The 20204-nt window shown below is 39.2% G+C and overlaps 1 protein-coding gene across 3 annotated transcripts in view; it reads right to left on the reverse strand.

Moving 5' to 3' along the window:
• LOC149312067 (apoptotic protease-activating factor 1-like) overlaps nt 1-20204 on the reverse strand; it is a 46052-nt gene that overhangs the window by 22440 nt on the left and 3408 nt on the right. For all 3 annotated transcript variants that reach the window (XM_089523892.1, XM_089523894.1, XM_089523893.1), the window contains exons 3-14: nt 18552-18741; nt 17903-18100; nt 16788-16971; nt 14088-14200; nt 12946-13077; nt 11932-12170; nt 9606-9773; nt 8404-8541; nt 6413-6526; nt 5001-5185; nt 1698-1824; nt 479-604 (exon numbers count right to left, since the gene is read on the reverse strand). In XM_089523892.1, the coding sequence (XP_089380018.1) occupies nt 479-604; nt 1698-1824; nt 5001-5185; nt 6413-6526; nt 8404-8541; nt 9606-9773; nt 11932-12170; nt 12946-13077; nt 14088-14200; nt 16788-16971; nt 17903-18100; nt 18552-18741 (1914 nt within the window). The remainder of the gene's footprint in view (nt 1-478; nt 605-1697; nt 1825-5000; nt 5186-6412; nt 6527-8403; nt 8542-9605; nt 9774-11931; nt 12171-12945; nt 13078-14087; nt 14201-16787; nt 16972-17902; nt 18101-18551; nt 18742-20204) is intronic.

Below are 20204 nucleotides of genomic sequence, written 5' to 3' on the forward strand. Positions count from 1 at the left end.
AATCTGTGATGAGAGAAGAGCAGTCCCAGGTGTGGCATATATTTTAACTTATGAAATCTTATTGAAGCTCCCTTATTCAAATATCACCTTTAATGGGAATTCTTTGGCAAGATACTCTTTCCCAGTTTTAGTCTCTCTTCATGTAAATTTTGTGACATCAATCTGCTTTATAAGGCTTTTGTACTTACAATCCACCTGAACACATAGAATAAGCACTATATAATTAGTAGCTAATACTAATTGTTCGGCCTTCAAAAATTGTGGACAATCTTACAAAAAAATGGAGAAAAATGAATTACTAAAAAGCTTACAATTTGATTAAAATAAGTATGTTTTAAAGGAACAGTGTATATAACAAAGTGGGAATGGAATATTTCTGAGCAGATATGTACACAATTGCACTGTTCATTACTCAGTCATTGAAATTCAAAACAAAATTATTCAAAGGAATAGCACTGATTTGCCCTCATATGCTTACTTTTACTTTTTTGTCAGCAGAACAAGTTGCAACAAATCTGTCATCTGCCGAAAAAGCGCAACACAGCACTTCATCATCATGAGCTTTTACTTCCAGAAGCTTGTCTCCACTATCAGCTTTAAATATCTAAAATAAATGTAACAAAATCTAAGAAATTATACATAAAGTATATATTTAAAATAGTTCAAAGTTTAAGTCATACACAATATAAATTTATTAACACTGTGAAACTAAACTTTTACTGGTTCACTTTATTAATTCTAAAATAAATGATAGAGGAGAGATTATCAATTTTCGAACCAAGCCTGGGATTTTAAATAAAAAAATATATTCTTTACAGAAAACTGACATTCCTGTTCATCAATTAATAAGTGAAGGTTTTGTGGAGAAATAAAAGTTGAAATATTTATAACACAGAGAGAAAAATGAATTATGTTAGGAAGCAAACTTTTCAAGAAGCAAGGTTTATGTGAAAACCTATCATGAGATGACCTGCATATATTTTAGTTAAAACAATTGATGTCAAGTAAAATAAGTGTGGAAAAGTGTCAAAGCTTAAAAAATTGTGTTTTCAAAATGATTTTTCCCTCAATGGTCTTTAAAAGGGGAAGTTAAAATACCATTTCTATAAGGTTGGTCTTATTGATCTGTTACAGCAAAGAAGAGTCTTGTGAACAACTTCAAAAACAGACTTCTATAGTGGCATAATTTTTTGCATCTCTTTTGTGGGATGTTCTTAACAAGTATCTCAGTGGTGGGCATGATACCAAGGCAGAGCAAACACCAATTTCAAAATAATTATGATTTTCTAGTTTAAACTGATGTACGCATGTGCCTTCAAGCTGTCTGTGGATTTATACTTGCTCCATGAATTTCATAGGATTTTCTTAGGGAAGGAATACTCAAAAGTGTATATATATAAGCCTAATCTATTTGCTAGTCCCAACGAGAATATACCTATTAAATCAACAGGACTTACATACATGTTAATCATTCAACAATTATTTCAGTGGTTCTTCTCTAGCTGGGACCAACAACTAGATTTAGGCCAAAGTATTATATATTCTATTAATGGTTCTGCCAAAGGTCTGTGGCACTGACAATACTGACATTTCCAGACTGCATTCAGATGTAACATCATGTATTCTAAAGCATAAGACTATAGTTGTAAATGCTCTTTTTTGTGGCGGTGGCTTTACTAATGTAACATATATATTACCTGCAGTGTTTTGTCAGCGCCACATGAAGCTATTCTGTGTCTGTCCTGGGAAAAACAAGCATGATAAACAGCATCTGTATGTGGACGCACAACCAGACGATACATATTCTTTATGGACTGTTTATTCCTGCATTATAGAAAAACAAAATGCACAATTACTGTTTTCTTTCAGATTGTTAGCAAGTGGTCTCTGAATATATTAGGATCTCACAATTCCTTATCAAGGGCTACAATTTAAATTTCAAATATTAACACAAGACCTTTAGCTGCCCAGATCTTTTCTACTTTAATAAGAATACTGAATTCTAGTATGCACAGGGATCTTAGTCTTAGGTACACTGCAGAAATAATCCAGTTTGGAAACTCTCAGTGCTAGGGAATCCTGGGAATTGTAGTTTATTGTGGCACCAGAGCTCTCTGACAGAGACGGCTAAATGACACTCAAAACTACAGCTCCCAGCATTCCCTAGCACTGAGCCAAACTGGATTATTTCTGCAGTGTGTTTTGGACCTTAGTCTACTTCTTCATATGCTTGGAGCAAACTAGTGCCCAGGAAGTTCCTTCCTTGTGTCATTCCTGGGCACCAGTACATTTTATGAATCTGAGGAAGTAGACCAAGTCTATCAAAGTTTGTGCAACAACTTCTTTCGCTCAGTTAGTCTCAATGGTGCTACAAGATCCCTTTGCATACTGATATTCCAGACAAACACAGCTATGTCTCTGAATACTAATACTAAATGCTGTTATACCTGTTTTTAAAATAGGTAAACAAGTAAACAAGAGATCCATACTGCACACAGATAACAGGCAGCGGGGCATGTTGGTTTGAGAGCTGGGATATGATTCTAGAGACCAGGGTTCAAATCCCTGGTGAGCCATGAAACCCACTAGCTGAACTTGGGCAAGTCACACTCTCTCAGCCTCAGAAGATCTCAAAGGCAAACTCTCTCCAAAGAAATTTGCCAGGAAAACCCCTTGATATGGAGTTATGGCTTTGGGGTTGCCATAAGTTGGAAACAACTTGTAGTCACACAATAAAAACAACAGTAGCGAGCAAATGTCTGTGTTAGTTAAAAGATGAAACTTCTGAAACAACCCTCATGTAGCCTTCCAGATATTGTTGGATTGCAATTTTTTGCATTACTCACTACTTGCTTTGCAAGCTGGGGCTACTGGGATTTGCAGCCCAACCTGTGAAGTACTGTATGATTCTCACTTCTGCTCTAAAAGACTGAAGCTGAGTGATCTTGGACATGTTCCAATTTTTCTTTGCTTTAAAAGAATGTGATATTATTATTTGTACAATGACACCATGAAGAATGAAAACTAATTCTAGCTGCAGGAGCCAGAGGGTGTTTTCAAAGGTTCTCTCCATGGATGACTCTCTCCTTAGTTCAGCCACTGTCAGTGGATTTTGCTAAACAAATGATCAACTGACCTTCAAAGCTGACCTGACCTTCAAAGCTAAATCTGAAGTCTTGTTCACTAACCTTTGGAGGCTGATGTTTCAGCTGAGGCTACTGAATACAGACTAAATTAAAGCTCATAAGTACAAAAATAATAAAATTCAGAGGTTTCCTTGCAATAACATTTTTCTTGCCTCTAAAAGAAACTGTTCACAGTGTAAATCTCAGAAATATAATCTCAATCTATGGACAGCACCAAAGTCTAAAAACACTGCAAAGCTCATTCTGAAATGCTTTGCAAAAGTGCAGCAACAAACTAAATTGTAAGCCAATAAATAACTCCCTGGAAATGGGAACACATCAGGACGGTGACAAAATCCTTTCTATTTTGTACATATCCTTACATGTCCGCAGAGTTTAATACTTCTTAGTATATATAGATATTTATGCCTAGATGATGGGATAAGCAAAGATGATAAGAGTACGAAGATTGGGTAACTCAGGCCACAACCTTATATTACAGATTTTAGTTGGATATTGGAATTGCATTGACAAGGTATCACACCCTCTGTCTGCATACTTGCTTGAAGTGGTAATCCTAAATACTGGACTTTAACTTGGAACATCAGCCAACACAGATAACTTGTGTCACCCATTATGACCAAACAAGCAGGTAGAAAGGCTTACAAGCAGGGCTGGAACTTATCCACTGACTACAACCCCTTGTAAGGCTCTTCTCAAAAGATGGATATACAAGGTATCCAAGTCCATCTGCCTATAGTCCCTGTCCAATCTTTCACTACAGGAAAATTTGCCTGAGGTAAATGCAGAAGCAAACAAAACATTTGCCTTGAGGAAGGCAAAAAACACATGCCAATACAAGGTGTAGGTAGAATTCCTTTTTAGCTCTGTTAGTCAACAATTATTATATACTCAGTAGCACTTGGTAAGCTAGTCAGTCTTCCTTCTCACCATCATCACCCAGCAGGGGGCATAATGTTGCAGCAGGAGCTCAGTTATCTCATAAAGAGCAGTACAGTCGCTCCTCCTTTTTCACAGGGTATCCATTCCGGACCCCTTCGTGAAAACGGAGTTTTGCCTATATTCAAGTCCCACTGGCTTGAATGCAGGTGCAAAGGCGCGCCGTGAACACGCACCTCATTCATTCTACCTCCATTTCTCCCTTGCACATAAGTGAGGGAGAGGTCCAAAGACTGCATGAACGGAGGGAGGACTGTATACAAAATTTACTGTTATCTCATAAAGAACAGTATACGAAATTTGAGCATAGTAAGAACTGTGTCTTCCATCTACACACAACAACAACAACAACAACAACCAATAATCATCTGTTTGGCCAACTTTTAGAAGCATATACAGTTGGCCCTTCTTATACATGGATTTGATATACACGGATTCAAGCATACATGGTTTGAAAATGTTTTTAAAAAGTATAAATTTCAAATATGAAACCTTGATTTTCCATTTTTTATTAGGGACACCATTTTGCTATGTCATTATATCTAATGGGACTTGAGCATGCACGGATTTTGTTATACACGGGGGATCTTGGAACCAAACCCCAACGTATAACAAGAGTCCACTGTAGGAAGAATCATTTAAGTACCCAGCAAAGCTTTTGAGGTGTTTGCCCTCTGCCATTCATAGGAAGCTGCTTCTGGGAAGGAGGGAGAAGGCATATCAGTAGCTTGTTGCCATACAAGATGACAAAACCATTATTAAAAACACAGAATATAAAACTACTGCTGCACATTGTTGTGCTATCTAGGCACAAAAAATGACCTCACTGAGCTGGGATGAAAATGAGTAAAAGTATTTCAAAATAATTTTATTGTTGATTTAGATATGTTCTGCATTAAAAATGCATTTGCTTACAGCCATTCCACATAAAAGGATCCTTTATCAAGTCCTTGCTGAGCCTGTAGCTTTGCTTGTCGATATACTTCTGAATCCTCTGGTTGACAAAGGCCCAGCTGTACAATGTCTAGAGATGGCTGTCGTCCTAGTAGGTGTCCATTTAAAGAGAGAAATTCCTGAAAGTTTTCACGTGCAATGGGATCCTGTGAACAAGATGCATCTTATCATAAATATAAATGAAACGGTCATGAAGTATTATTCTTACTATCTTACATATTCATTTGGAACAGGAGTGAGAGAATGCTCCACTAGTTGCATGCAGCCCTAGGTTCCTTATTTGTGCTCCTTTCACCTCCGATATGCAAAGTCCCTTTTCCCAACCCTCAGAAATGAAGAGGAATCACCTCATTTTATTTTACTTTATTTATATCCCACCTTTCTCCCAATACAGGACTGTCAAGGCAGCATACAACCATTTTTCTAAAAAAGTACAACTTTAAAAAGAAAATAGCCCCAAAGTTACAAACAGTAAGCAACAATGCTATTAAAAAACACAGGTTAATACAGTTTAAAACACATTAAAAACATGACAAAAAGCAGAAAGCACAGAAACCCCTTAAAAGCTCCTTCTGTCACAACAAGTTAAAAATTCATTTACCTTGTGGACTAAGTAGAAATGCCCTCCAACTGCAAACCCCTCTTCCCCAAAGGTCTCAAAGGCCTGGTACAGACTGGCACTATGCGCCAACCTCGGGCTGAAATTAGGGCTTGGGAGAGCGGAGTGTCCACATGCTCCAGAGCCCTACCGCGCTGTCTGGGCACCATCTTGGTGCATGCATGTTCAGACGGCACACACGCCGATGACGTGCCTCATGCACTGTGTCCAAATGGTGCCATGCATGAGGGGTGTCATCATGGCACCAACTCGCCAGTGGCGCCCTTTCTGCAGCGCAAAAAGAAACCCCTTTTCGGTGCACAGGTCGCACTGTGGGGTTGCTGAGGCCTGCTTCCAGGGCAGAAAGGGGCGGCATCTTCGCAGAAATACAGATAATCTTCAAAATAAGACAACCATCAGACTATCAAATACTTTTAGACTATCAACTACATCAGAGTTTGGAATGAGCTATCATTCCAAACTTTCCTTACATTACAATGTTCTAAAATCTCTCCACAAATTAACAACAGTATAAAAGACTACACGTTACCCATTCTTCTATAAGTCACATTTGATGTGGCTGACCACTTACATGTTTTCGCATTCAACTTCTTACAAAAAGATGTAAATAAATTTTAAGTACTGTATTCTTTCTTGGCACAATAAAAAGCTGTTACCACTCAAAAATTATCTTCTCTCTTAGATACTAAGAAATAAATGAACTACTCCCACTTTTTGTCTGAATCATGCAAAGTTATGCTATATTGAACTATACCTTTTGATCCAATAGTTCACTGTATTCAACATATTCATGAATCAAATGAGCAGGCCCTACCAATTCTGTTTTGGTTTTAATCCAATCTAGTGAAAACATGAGAGCACACAGTTCCTGTGAGAGAAAAGAACATAGACTGAAGTGTTTGCAAGTCATATTTATCGTTATTTTTAGTTGTTATATTTAGCTCTGCATTTTCAGGAAAAATAATAAACTTTCCTTACATTACAATGTTCTAAAATCTCTCCACAAATTAACAACAGTATAAAAGACTACACATTACCCATTCTTCTATAAGTCACATTTGATGTGGCTGACCACTTACATGTTTTCACATTCAACTTCTTACAAAAAGATGTAAATAAATTTTAAGTACTGTATTCTTTCTTGGCACAATAAAAAGCTGTTACCACTCAATTTACCATCCGCTGTCAGTATTAACAAAATACATGAATAGTTGCATCAGCCTTCTACACTTAGGGTTGCCATAAGTCAGGACCTCCAAACCGGGACAAATGTAGGACAAAATTATCAAATGTAGGACACATTTTTTTAAAATGGAGGGCACGCAAAAAAAATTGATTATTTTTGAATTTTTTTTTCATTTAAATGCATGTTTCTTAGGCATGATCAAAATGGAGGGCATTTGGCATTATTCCTAGACAGATGGCAGAAATGTGCTTCCCTTTCTGGCCAAAAACCAGAAGAGGAGGAAGAGTGGAAGAAGCAGAGCAGGAGGAAGAGGAGGAAGAAGAGGAGGAGGAAGAGGGGAAAAGGAGGAGGAGGAAGAAGAGGAAGTAGAGAGGAAGAAAAAGGGGAGGAACAGGGGAAGGATGAGGTGGAGAAGATGAGGTGGGAGAAGATGAAGAAGGGGAGGAGGAGGAGGAGAGGAGAAGAAGAGGAGGAGGAAGAAGAGGAGGAGGAGAGTAAGAAGAAGAAGATGAAGAAGAAGGGGGGAGGAGGAGGAGAGGAGGAAGAAGAAGAGGAGGAGGAGGTGGAGAGGAAGAAGAAGAGGAGGAGGAAGAAGATGAAGAAGGGGGAGGAGGAGAGGAGAGGAGGAAAAAGAAGAGGAGGAGGAGAGTAAGAAGAAGAGGAGGAGGAAGAAGAGGAAGAAGAAGAGGAAGAGGAGGAGGAGGAGAGGAGGGCGGAGGAGGCGGCAAGGCAGGGGAAAAGGGCTTCTCCAAGGCGAGACCCTTTTCCTCCGTCAGGCCGCCTCCCTGGCCGGTGGAGGAGGCGGCAAGCAGGGGAAAAGGGCCTCGCTGAAGCGAAGTCCTTTTCCCCTGTCAGGCCGCCTCCGTCGCCAGCGGAGGAGGTGGCAAGGCAGGGGGAAAGGGCCTCGCTGAGGCGAGACCCTTTTCCCCTGCCTGGCCGCATCCCTGGTCGGCGGAGGAGGAGGCCAGGCAGGGGGAAAGGGCCTCGCTGAGGCGAGACCCTTTTCCCCTGCCTGGCCGCATCCCTGGTCGGCGGAGGAGGGGGCAAGGCAGGGGAAAAGGGCTTCTCCAAGGCGAGACCCTTTTCCCCCGTCAGGCCGCCTCCCTGGCTGGTGGAGGAGGTGCCAAGGCAGGGGAAAAGGGCCTCGCTGAGGCGAAGCCCTTTTCCCCTGTCAGGCTGCCTCCGTCCCCAGCGGAGGAGGCCAAGCAGGGAACAAGCCTCGCTGAGGCGAGGCTCCTTTCCCTGCCTGGTGTCCATCGCGGGTGGGGGGGAATCCCGAGGGCGGGGCCAAACTGGGGCGGGACCGTGCAGACCCGCCCCAAACCGGGAAAGTCCCGCCCCCCGGCGGGATATGGTAACCCTATCTACACTGGATCACAAAAGACATTTTACTTTACAGACTGCATGTGAAATAATCTGAACCTCTACAAAAAAAAAAAAAAGCCTTTCCCCATTTTTTACACAACACTTCAAGAGAAAAAAAAAGATACCAGAAAAGCAATCTTTCAGTACATGCAGAAGTGTACATTAATAAAACAACATTATCAGAATAAACTTACATCGTGCATCCTGGCACTTGCCATATGGTAAGCAAGAAAATTATACCAATACATGCAGTCTTCTTGAGTTGAATTTGGCATATACTGTGTCTGTGCATAATGCTTCTTGAATTGATGAACTACTTTTTTGTGTAGTGCCTATAAAAATTAAATGTTTATTATTTTAATAGCTTATCCCAGTCTTAAGTATTCATTTCTTTCTGAACAACTGTCCAAGTGAACAAAGGAACTTGGGTGAATTTAGAGATCAAATACATATTTTTATAGTTTCTACTTCAGCTGACTACCCAGGAGATTAGAAAAGCATTCCATGGACATGGCTGACTAGAAGTCAAACTGCTTAATATCCAAAATGGGTGAACAGTCTCTGTGTCTTTTTCATTATTTTAACTGTAGCTTCTAGAGACACAGATGATAATAAAGGTTTTCCACACATAATACTATAATATACTATATAACACATAGTACTGTACTATACTATACCACTTAAAAAGAATTACTCCTCCTCCTCATGCCACCATCCTGACAAGATATAAAAACTTAACCAAACCCGCCACTGCCCTGTGAACAACACTATTTACTCAAAAACACCCAGAAGAGCTATTTTTCAAACTCATTTCCATGTTGTAAACAGCCTGTTAAAGGGGGAGGGGGGCTGAAAGAATAAACACAACTGGTTCTATTAAATTAATAGAAGATTTCTTACATGAGCTTGAGGTTCCAGATATATAAAAAGCCACTGGATTAGTTTTATTTTAAAAACCTTTCTACAAATATTTTGGAGCCATTCCCCCATCTTTACAAAATATGCTTAAACAAATACGTTTAAACAAAATACACTAAAACCATGCTGCAAGGAGGTCACTCTGTTATTAAAGGAAATATTTTCATAAACCATTTTTTTTCCAGAAATGTTTAGAAGAATTAATTTTTATATGCTTGATTGTTAACAATTACAAACAGATTCCCTAAAAGAACTGTATTCTGTTTTTTACAGCAGGGAGGAGCATGCAAGTTACTGCATCATAAAAGAAATTTTATAAAGAAACCTAATAGTCTAATTGAGCTTTTTATGAAGTACAGTACTGAGCTTTTTACACAGTACAGTATCAAAATACTATACAGTTTATAGTACAAACAAGATGTCTTCTATATTCCTTAAAAAACATTTTTGTGGATTACAATAAATTAAAAAAGCATACTTGTAGCTGACCACGATTCTTCTCAGTAAGAAAATCAAGTTGAAGATCATGCAGATAATAATGGAATGATTTCCCATTCCGATCACAGAACAAAAGAGATTTATTAACAAATTCTTGTAATAAGTCTTCAGCTTCTTCAGTCTCCATATCCCAAAGAATGCAAAACACCTAAAATGCATTTTGAAATGAAGAATTGGTAAAGATTGGTAAAGTGTTTAAATAAAAAATGTTAATGAATACAATTCATATGTAATTAAAGGAACCTAAACTATTCTAGTTCAGCTTCCCCATTTATTTGGGGGCTGCCCGTACAGGCCAAAAGGCCCACATTCCCCCCAGCCTCACATTGTCCTGTTGGACAATGCAGGTCAATCCCTCCAGGCTGGGATCAGGCAGACCAAACAATAATCTGGTGGTCCTGGTCCCATCCCAGTGCAAGGGAACTTAGGGCAACTTAAAAAGAACCACCTTTTGCTGCAGAGTTTATCAGAAGCAACATGGCAATCCCAGCAGACCAGACAGCCCAACACATCACTGCTGCATCCGAAATAGAAACACAGAGCCTGGCTACATGGGTGAAATCGAGTGCCCCATTTTCATGTCAGATGTGGCAACAGACTCTTCTCAATAGTAGCAATGGCAGAGGAAGGTAAGGGCTGTGCAATGGTAGCAGATTTGTGGTGTTGAAAGGAGCGGGCATGTTAACACCCATCCATTCCTGTAACAGCCTGGGGGTCAACCTGGGGTAGTGCCGAGGCTATCCTGGTACATCTGCTCAGAACATACAGAGGAATGTCAGCAGTCTTCAGCTATACACTCCTACAAAGTTCTTTAGAACCTATACAATTAAATCTACCTATAGCTACTAGAAATGATGACATAGAGACGGATGAAGAAAGTTGTACAACACAAAGATTTCTCTGTGCTAGAATCACTACTTTTTAACCAACTGAGGACATTTTGTTGGCCCATGCCTCAGAAGATCGCATGTGAGGATATACCATAACCCAGTCCTTTGCGGGCTACTCCTCTGCAAGCTCCAGAGAATTTTTAGTCAAAAAAATTGAGCCCAAAAACATGTGTCAACTTATCCAAGGGTCAATGTAAGTATTGTCCTTTAACACTTATTTTAACAAGGAACCATCCCCTGGTGAAAGGCAAGAGCATAATCTGTCCTGGAAGCACTATTCCCTTACTATTCTCTCATCCATTCAGCCTTTAGTGTAAGCCTGCTGGAATTCTGTATGTTCTTTGACACTGTTTTCCTTTGCACCATCCTTTACATACTTTGTTACATGCTTTTAAGTTTTACTCTCAATTTATCCATGGGTCATATCAAAATCCCTAATTTTAAAACAAAAAAACCTGTCCACGACTTATACATGAGGTCAACTTGTAGTCAAGTATATACAGTACTTCAAAGGAACATCCAATTTAGTCCAAAATCAGTTCTAAGACTAAAATCCTATGCATTCTTAGGTGAAAGTATAGGATAGCTTGGGACTTACTCCTGAGCAGGGTAACACTGAGTAGAGTTGGGTAGCACTGAGTAGAGTAGCACTGGCATAGATAGAAAGCTTCACTGATTTAATGGGAAAAGCCAAGCTTCAATTTAATTCTCTTCTATGGGATTTAAGAGTGTTCAGTTTCATCCAGTATAGGTACATACATATACAGTTGCCCCTCCAAGTCTGCGGACTTGAGATCCATGGACTTGGAAATTCACAGAGGGGCAACCGCCATTAACGTCAATGGGGCACACGTCCGTCTCCCATTCAAGCCTATGGGGCTTGAGTATGCGTGCATTTTGGAACATGTGGGGGGGGGGGCGGAACTGATCCCCTGTGAGTTCCAAGGGCCAACTGTACATACATGTATGTAGAAATAATTTTATAAATATCTGTGAACATTTCCAGATACTATTTGTTAGGTTTAAATTATAAAATCAAGTGATACTTACTTCTGTAAATGGAAGAAACCATTAGCACTATTTAGCCCTCTATGTCCAGCCTGTTTTAAATTCATTTTAAGCACAGATGCCACAGATGCTACCTATGACAGCTGAATAATGCTCACTATCTTGGAAGCAAACAGACAGGCATTTTTGAAATGTCCCACCTCGAGGAAGCTATATGGTTAAGGATGGAGCCATTTTAAGGATGCTTATAACTACAGCATCAGTGTGGCTCTATATGGTTTAGAGAAAAAGATTCCTTTAGAACAAGATTTCTGCAAACCATCATGGCATCTCTTTGCTTTTAGAATTCACAATGCTTTCAGAATGCACATCACCTTGAAACTAGCACTGTTTTACCATGAATTTTACCTTTGAAGGCACTTTAACATCCTTTTGAAGGACAGAAAGGTCTATGTAATAATCTTTAAAATTTTCTGGCAACATTTCAACACTTATGGACATTGCTTCATCAAGTGCTTCATAATCATAAGATGAAGATTTCTTTATTCTTCTGAACTGTTTATTTTTAAGTTGTCTAAGATAGTATTCCCAGCGATTGGGAAAATCTCGTAATGATGCTCCTATTAAAGATACCACAAGAGGGGAACCTAGAACATAGGAAATAGTAGTTTAAAATATGAAATGAAATTTTTAATATGTTCAAAATGAGAAAGTCTGTTATTTATTTCTTTTTTGAAGTAGCTATTGAGCAAATCCACAAATAGCATTTCTATGAAAAATGTCAAGAGATCAGAATACAAAAAAAAAAAGAAAGAAAGAACGAAAGAAAGAAAGAAAGAAAGAAAGAAAGAAAGAAGGAAAAGAAAAGAAAACTCAGTGGATTCAATCAACAGGCTTATCCTAATACTGACTACAGCCACAGTTACCTATGTTCTTGCTCAGGACAAGGGGAAAACATTTCTAAGTAAAAAGAATAGCAAAGTAACAATTCAGTCCTCTGAAGCAAGCATAATTTTATCATGTTTAAAAAGTTTAAGAATTCTTGGTGAATTGCTTCATGTCTAGCACACAGGACAGACCAACAAAGTAGTAAGTTAATAATGCAGAAGACCATGGTTCAATTCCCAGCTTGGCCATATAAACCCACTGGGTGATGCTGAGCAAGTCACACTCTCTGCCTTAGAGGAGGGCAAAGGCGAACCCTCTCTGAAAAAAAATTGCCAAGAAAACCCAATGATAGGTTTGCCTTAGGGTCACTATAAGACGGAAACAACTTGAAGACACACAACAACAACAACAACAGCAAAGAAAGTTAAAATATTTAAAACTCCAAATTGACATTTATGCAAATACATGCTGAGAAGCTATTACTATTTTTGTTAGGGACAACAACATAAATTAAAATTAAAATTCTTACCATACCTTTGCACTCTTCTACAATACAATCAGCTTTTTCTGGTAGTTCTTTTATTTCCATGTTAACAAATAGGGATAATATTTCAAGTGCTTTTTCATGTGTTAGTCCACTTTCCACTGGAACCTCGTATTTCTTGCCTAAGCATAACATTAGAAAGAAAATAGTTCATTGAGAGCATACATGTGAATTTATATAGCACTTAGAATTTTCACCTTTGAAAACACTGTATTTTAATCAAGCTTGGTTAAAAATTATTATTATTATTATTATTATTATTATCTTTTATTGTTACACTCCGCGGACTCCCTTCGGGCTGAGGGAAAGCAAGCCGCAAAGGAGGGGTCTGGGCCAAACACCCAGTCCTCTCCTTCGCAGCTTGGTTTCACTCAGCCCAAACCGAGCTCCGCGGACTCCCTTCAGGATGAGGGAAGCAAACTGCAAAGGAGAGGACTGGGCCGAGCGCCCAGTCCTCTCCTTTGCAGCTTGAAGTCGGCCCTCTCAGTTCTGGCAGACTCTGCCCCCCCCCCATGCAGCCAAGCTGGGGCAGAAGCTGGTGGTGGGGCATGGTGGTGCTCGCCACCGCCACTGCCAGCTTGGTGCTTTTTCTGTTTGGGGGCGTGTCTGGGGGCACAGAAAGGCCCACAGCCATGCCACAAAGATATCCAACAGTCAGAAAATCCGGAATGTCGGATAACCGAATGTCAGATAACCAAGACTCTACTGTACTTACAACCCACTACCTCTTTTCCCATTAGCTATGAGAACATACCTTTTCAATACACTGGTCTCAAGAGTGCCAGGGGAAAATCCCATAAACTATTATGGTATCCCATTTATCAATGTCAGAGATTTACAAGGAGTTGTAATGATATCTCAAATTTTCAGATCAGAATTTTTAAATCTACTTCCCCCCATTAATGTGTGTGTGTCATGAACAGATGCTTTCATCTTTTTTTCCTTCTGATTTTTCATTCCTGCTCAAACATTCAATTCTTATTTGTATCTCTCTATACATTTGTTTCATACTACAAATATGTTACCATTTTCTTATTTGTATCTCTCTATACATTTGTTTCATACTACAAATATGTTACCATTTTCTGTATAAAACAGGATTTTTAAAAGATAGGGAAACAACCAACCTTACCAGTTACTGAGTCTGTTACACTCCTGTCCCTACTGGTGAGAAGAATCTGGAAATGACTATCAAAGGCTTTTAATACCCATGAATCCCAAATGTCATCAAGCACCAACAGAGACCTGTTACAAAAAAATAAAATAAATCATGACAAGGTTAAAGTTGGGTAACTTATCAGTATGTTAAAAACCAAAATTTAAACATTTCAATAATCATTTTTTTTTCTTTAGGGGGAACATTTGTTTTCTGGGACAAGTTCTATGACTCTGCTAATTTGCAGCAGTTCTACAGTGCGTTCGTGTCATACGCGGGTGCCTTTTATGTGGCTTCCAGCTTACGCTAGAAGCCCCATGCCATTCAATGCATGGTGCGCAGGCCCATGGCACTCACGCCACCACACCGCCGCATGCACAAGCCCCACTGTTCTCAATGGGACTCAAGCATAGGCGTAACTTGCCTTACGTGGTGGAGTCCGGAACGGATCCCCATGTAAGGCAAGGGTCCACTGTACTAGCCAGTGTGGTCCAATGGTTTGAGTGCTGGACTAGTGCTCTGGAAGGAAAGGGTTCCATTTCTAGCTTAGCCATGGAAATCCATTGACTGACTTGGACAAACCACATCTTCTCAGTCTCAGAGAATGGCAGTGGCAAGCCTCCTCCAAACAAATCTTGCCAAGGAAACTCTATAACAGGGTTGTCTTTGGGTCACCAAAAGTTGGAAATAACTTGAAGGCACACAACAACAAACTGTTCTACACAAAAAAGAATATCCCCTAGGTAAGCATTTATAAAACAAATGTGTTAAGCCTGATAACATTCTACTTAATGCAAGATTCACTTGCCTAACAAATTTTCTCATAATTTTCTCAGAGCAGTTTTTGCTGACAACTGTCATGGGAAAAGCTATACGCCAAAAAAAAAGGGGGGGGGCAGGGGAACTTGTATTAAATTGCTTTTCACTGATGTAAAATATTTAACCTCAGGCTTCAAGCAAAAACACCCACCTAGACAGACTTAAAATCAGTAAAAAATTAAGAAAGAAAGAAAGAAGGAAGGAAAGAAAGAAAGGAAGAAAGAAAGAAAGAAAGAAAGAAAGAAAGAAAGAAAGAAAGACAGTCCCTTCTCCCAACACTTAAAAATCGAGGACACAATACAAAAGGGAAAAAAGTATAAGAAAAACAAGCAAATTCAGGCACCAGTTATTAAAAGTGTAAGGATTAGAGACCATCACCATTCAATTTCTGTCCCAAAAGTGTATGTATAGATCAGTTTTTACACTAACTTCCTAACTATCCTGTCGTACTGCAAAACCTAGTAAGGGATTCCTCACTGCCAGAAGTGGTCATAGTTCTAATTGCCCTCAAATCTTCCCCAGTAACAGTAGATACATTTGAAGGAGCATTCTTGGATCAAATAACACACAGTCAAATTCAGCAAGCACAGCTAATGCTATGTGAACAAAGCATACACCCAATAATTTTCAGAAAGTGAGTAAATGTAAAAAGAGTTCACCAAGAATAGGAAACTTGAAATTAACTTGCAAATAGAAAAAAAAAGTGTTGATTATGGTTCAAGAATGCTTCTTAATAAATCTGTAGTTTCCAAATATCACGATCTTTCTGAATACATATCCAGCTTAAAAGAATGACTATATACAGTCAGTCCACCCTTCATATTCAAGGGGGATCCATTCCACATTGCCCCTGGATAAAAAATTTCAGGGGACCTTGAGTCCCATCATGCTTAATGGTGGGCATGACATATGCATGGCCGCTAATGCAGCTGTGTGCATGCACACCCACTGAATTCAATGGGGCTTGCCATCTGCAGATGTTTAAATCTGCAGATGGCAAGCCTGCGGATATCAAGAGCCCACTGTACATGAACAAAATAAAGATTAGTGAATGGTAAGATGAGTGACTATCTTGCCCAGATCTAACCCACATACCTGTTATCTGTATACATCAGAACTTCATATAAACAGAACATTTTTTGGAACCTCTTTGTATGTGAAGACTTGAAACAGAGATGATTGTAAAATTACAATAAACCTTTGAGCAGTTCTTAAATCCTTCCCACATGGGCTCTGTTTAAGAACAACAAAACTCTTCTGGATTTCTTCCAAAAACAGGAAAAAGTGCTATTTCCATTTTAACAGAAATAGATTACTGGTAGTGAACAAAATATAAAGACAATTGGGTTTAGCAAGTGTATCAATAACTTACGTGCTTACAATAACATCCAAAATCTGCAAAACAGTGATATTTATCAGGGCAACCAAAAAGCACAAAGGGCAAGCCTGATGAAGAAGCCAGTAAAGCTTTAAAAGTTGCAGAATCTATTTTGCGCATTTTGGCTGGCCCAATAAAAGTATTGGTTTTGTGGATACTAGGTGTTACTGTGCTTTCCTGCATGGCCAACACAGCTACCCAGGATGTGTTCAGCGCTTACAATAAATTTAATAGTGCAGCTGTTTTTCTCTCAACCTCTTATTCCCATTTCCCACTCCCTCAAAATGTCCACCTTAAATGCCCTCCCTCTCTTTCTGTAGCATTTTCTCCCACTGCCCACGGAATTACTGTATTAATATCTCCTCCCTCCCACTCTGTCCCCAAATTTAAACCCCATATCAGGTTCACTAGATGGCACAACTCTAGCCAAGCCAAAAAAGTAAATGCCATCAAATATTAATTTGTTCTACTAACACTACCTTGGATATTTGCGAAACAGCAAAAAACGAAGGCGATCTTTTGCTTCCTCAATATTAAGTGGTGGCCTCTGCAAATAAGTGAAGTCCTGGTCTAACCTCAGACACAGATTTTGGAGTTTCATCAATAGGCCTGCCTTGTCTTGTTTCCCAACAGACACCCAGTATACTCCTCCTGGAAAGCAATCTAACAAAATATAAGCAGGTACAGGTTTGTACACGTAACATTTCAAGCAGTCATTATTACCATATTTTCTGGCATATAAAACAACTCAGCGTATAAGACGACCCCCAACTTTTCCAGTTAAAATATAGTTTGGGATATACTCACTGTATAAGACTACCCCTCTTCCAACGCACACCAAATAAAAATTTAAAAAACATCAGATTTGATTTCAATATGGTAATTTTAATTCAAATGATATGCAGGTACTTAGCAGGAAACCTTGTTGTATACAAAGCCTGCTTGGATTGGTCAGCTCTCCCTGCCTGCCCAGTATACAAAGACTATCAGAGCGGTAGCTGCTTTCATACGATCGTCGCATACGCTGGGGATGTGGCCACAGCCGTTTTTGAACTCGCCCCACCATATGCGGCGTCCGCAGATTCTCCAGTCCAGCTCAGAAGTTTCAGCACCTACCCTATAAGACGACCCCCGACTTTTGAGAAGATTTTCCTGGGTTAAAAAGTAGTCTTATACGCCATAAAATACAGTAGTTGAACAGAATAATTTTTCCCTTATGAGACCCAAATTAGTACCACATGTTGTTAAGTTCTTCTTTCTTAGTATTATAAATATTATAACTAACTTTTTATCCAAACATTTGTTATATTATTCACATGTAATAACTTCCTTCTTCTTATATGATTCCCTTATGAGCTGCTTTGACTCTCATTCAAGCAGCATATCAGAAAATAAATAAATCAAATAATATCTGATTTGGCCAGGCTATGCTTATCGTGTAACATGATCTGAGCATAAATCAGACTTGGAATCCATATCTGGATTTCAACTTTAACCAAACTTAAACCCACAATTTGAATCTCCAGTTCTCATTTATGGGTTGCAGCAACCTTTTGTAACATTTATACAGCTAATACAACACAGCCAGGAATACCTTTCAAAAGACTGTGGTCACGAAGTGCTTCTGCTGTCAAAACAGACTTTCCACAGCCTGCCATGCCATAAACAATAACCCATCCTGGATCATTTTTCAACTTATATAGTTTCTGCTGTATTGTTTTTGCAAGTTCTGGACGTGTGACAAACACAACTGGCCGCTGTGGAACTCCACCTTCACAGAGGACAGTCTTAACTTAAATTCAGAAACACAAGAAAAGAGTTTTTAAAAATTAACTTAAAATGATTACCTTAAAATTAGCAAGTTCTTGGCTTTAAATTATCATTACAACTATATTAATAACCACAATAAATAAATTGATATTATATCTCCAAATGGCACCCAGCTGGATATAAAGTATACAGTTTTTAGAGATTCAAGTAGTTGAAGTATATGGTTTTACAAACATAAAAATAGGCAGAACAAACTGTCCACAGTGTGAAAATACAGTGACAATTTTTTTTCCGGATATGACACAATATCTTCACTCTAGGTCATTCAACTCAATGGGTTACATTAAATGTTCAGCTAAATAAATAATGAATCAGAGATGTGTTTTCTGCTACAGGACAGCAACCTTGATTATTTCAATCACAAATTAGAACATTTTATTCTTATTCAATGAGCAACAATTTCTGATACTGACCGTAGGAAGTTACTCCATCCATAGACTTATTTCCATTGTAAGGAGAAATAACTGGGAGGCCATCCTGGAGAAGGGCAGCAAGATCTTTATACCCCTCATGAACCAGAGCATTATAAAAGGATATATATGCATGGTCATCTTTGGTAAGAATTGTTTTTATGAGCATAGCTGCTCGCTCCCTTTGAGTAATCTAAAAAGAAAAAAAACCACATCTGGTATAGTAGACATACATCTGGTTCAGTATTTTTAAGTCCCACTGATTTTACTGGATTTTGCCAGAATGTGGCCAATTATGTCAACCAACAGAAGACAACTAATAGCTTGCTAGGGAACTTTCTGGCCTGGGTTAGGTTGATCAGGGAACAGGGCATTTACAAACATTTGCATTTAAACCCAATGCTCTACATGCAAATCAAACAACAGGCCTCCTAGAGATCAAAGGAACTTACTTTCAGGTAAGCATGTACAGAACTGCAGTTTCATTTTCCATTTATTTCAAAGGACCATTTAAACACACCTCACAGAAGACTGTCTGCATCTAAACAAATGCGAGGCAACTATCTATAACTGAAATAAAACCTGCTGATATGATTAACTATATATTAAAATACCACATCCTTAGGGAAGCTCCATGTTTACTCAGTTATGATGTCATTATATTACTATAATTTAGCAGTGAATACACCCAACTTTGTGCAGGTTATGCACCTGTAAGAGCTGTTATGATGTGGAAAATGCTCCATTGTTGGAGAAAGGGCATCACTATGGCACTGCCCTTCAAATTACTCCCCCTGGCTTCAGAGTATAAAGACTACAATCTTATGCCTTCTAGTGACTGAACAACAATTGCATGCTACAAAGTGATACTTAAATTAATCAGAGTGGCCTCTGGCCACGATTGGACCGTAATTGACCTGGGAGCGTGGTAACTGCACAGTCCGCTCTCAAGGCGGATCACTACTGTGGTCCCAAACAGACCACCGGCAGGAGTGGATTAAATCTGCTACTTTTTCCGGTGGCTTCAGGCTGCCTTTGGTGGCCTCAGAGCAGCTTCCAGCCACTTTGGGGGCATTTGTCAACTGAACGCCATGTCCCGAAAACAGCCAGAAGCCACTACTTTTGGCCTGTCTCTTTCAGGCCTATGTTTTTTAAAAGGGGCCTAAGTACTCTAAAGCCACTAGATCCCATCTGATCTTGGAAACTAAGCAAAGTCAGTCCTGGTTAGTAATTGAATGGAAGACTGCCAACAAACACCAGGTGCTGTGAGCTATATTTCAGAGCAAGGAAGGGGCAAAACCACCTCATTGCCTAAGAAAATCTTATGAAATTCACGGGATCACCGTAAGTCTACAGGTGACTCCAAAGCACGAAAACACACACTTTATAAAAACCAACCTCCCTCCACCAGGTGCATATGTACAGGGTTCCCTTAGTATGCATGCCAAATATCAGGTGTCTTGGTTTTGACAAATAGACACACTTTTTTATTGTTACCAATGTGTCACATGAGGTTGGCTTCTAAAGAGAACTACAATTTTATATGCACATGTCTCAAAGATACCACATTTTAACTCTGCTGCTGCTTAATTCTGAGACAACGCTGAAGTCAATGGAAAAAGTTAATAATAATAATTCAAGCCCCATTGATTTCAA

This window comes from Sceloporus occidentalis, unplaced genomic scaffold (assembly GCF_023333645.1).
Source record: "Sceloporus occidentalis isolate IW3139 unplaced genomic scaffold, rSceOcc1.0.p SCAF_5, whole genome shotgun sequence".
NCBI lineage: Eukaryota > Metazoa > Chordata > Lepidosauria > Squamata > Phrynosomatidae > Sceloporus > Sceloporus occidentalis.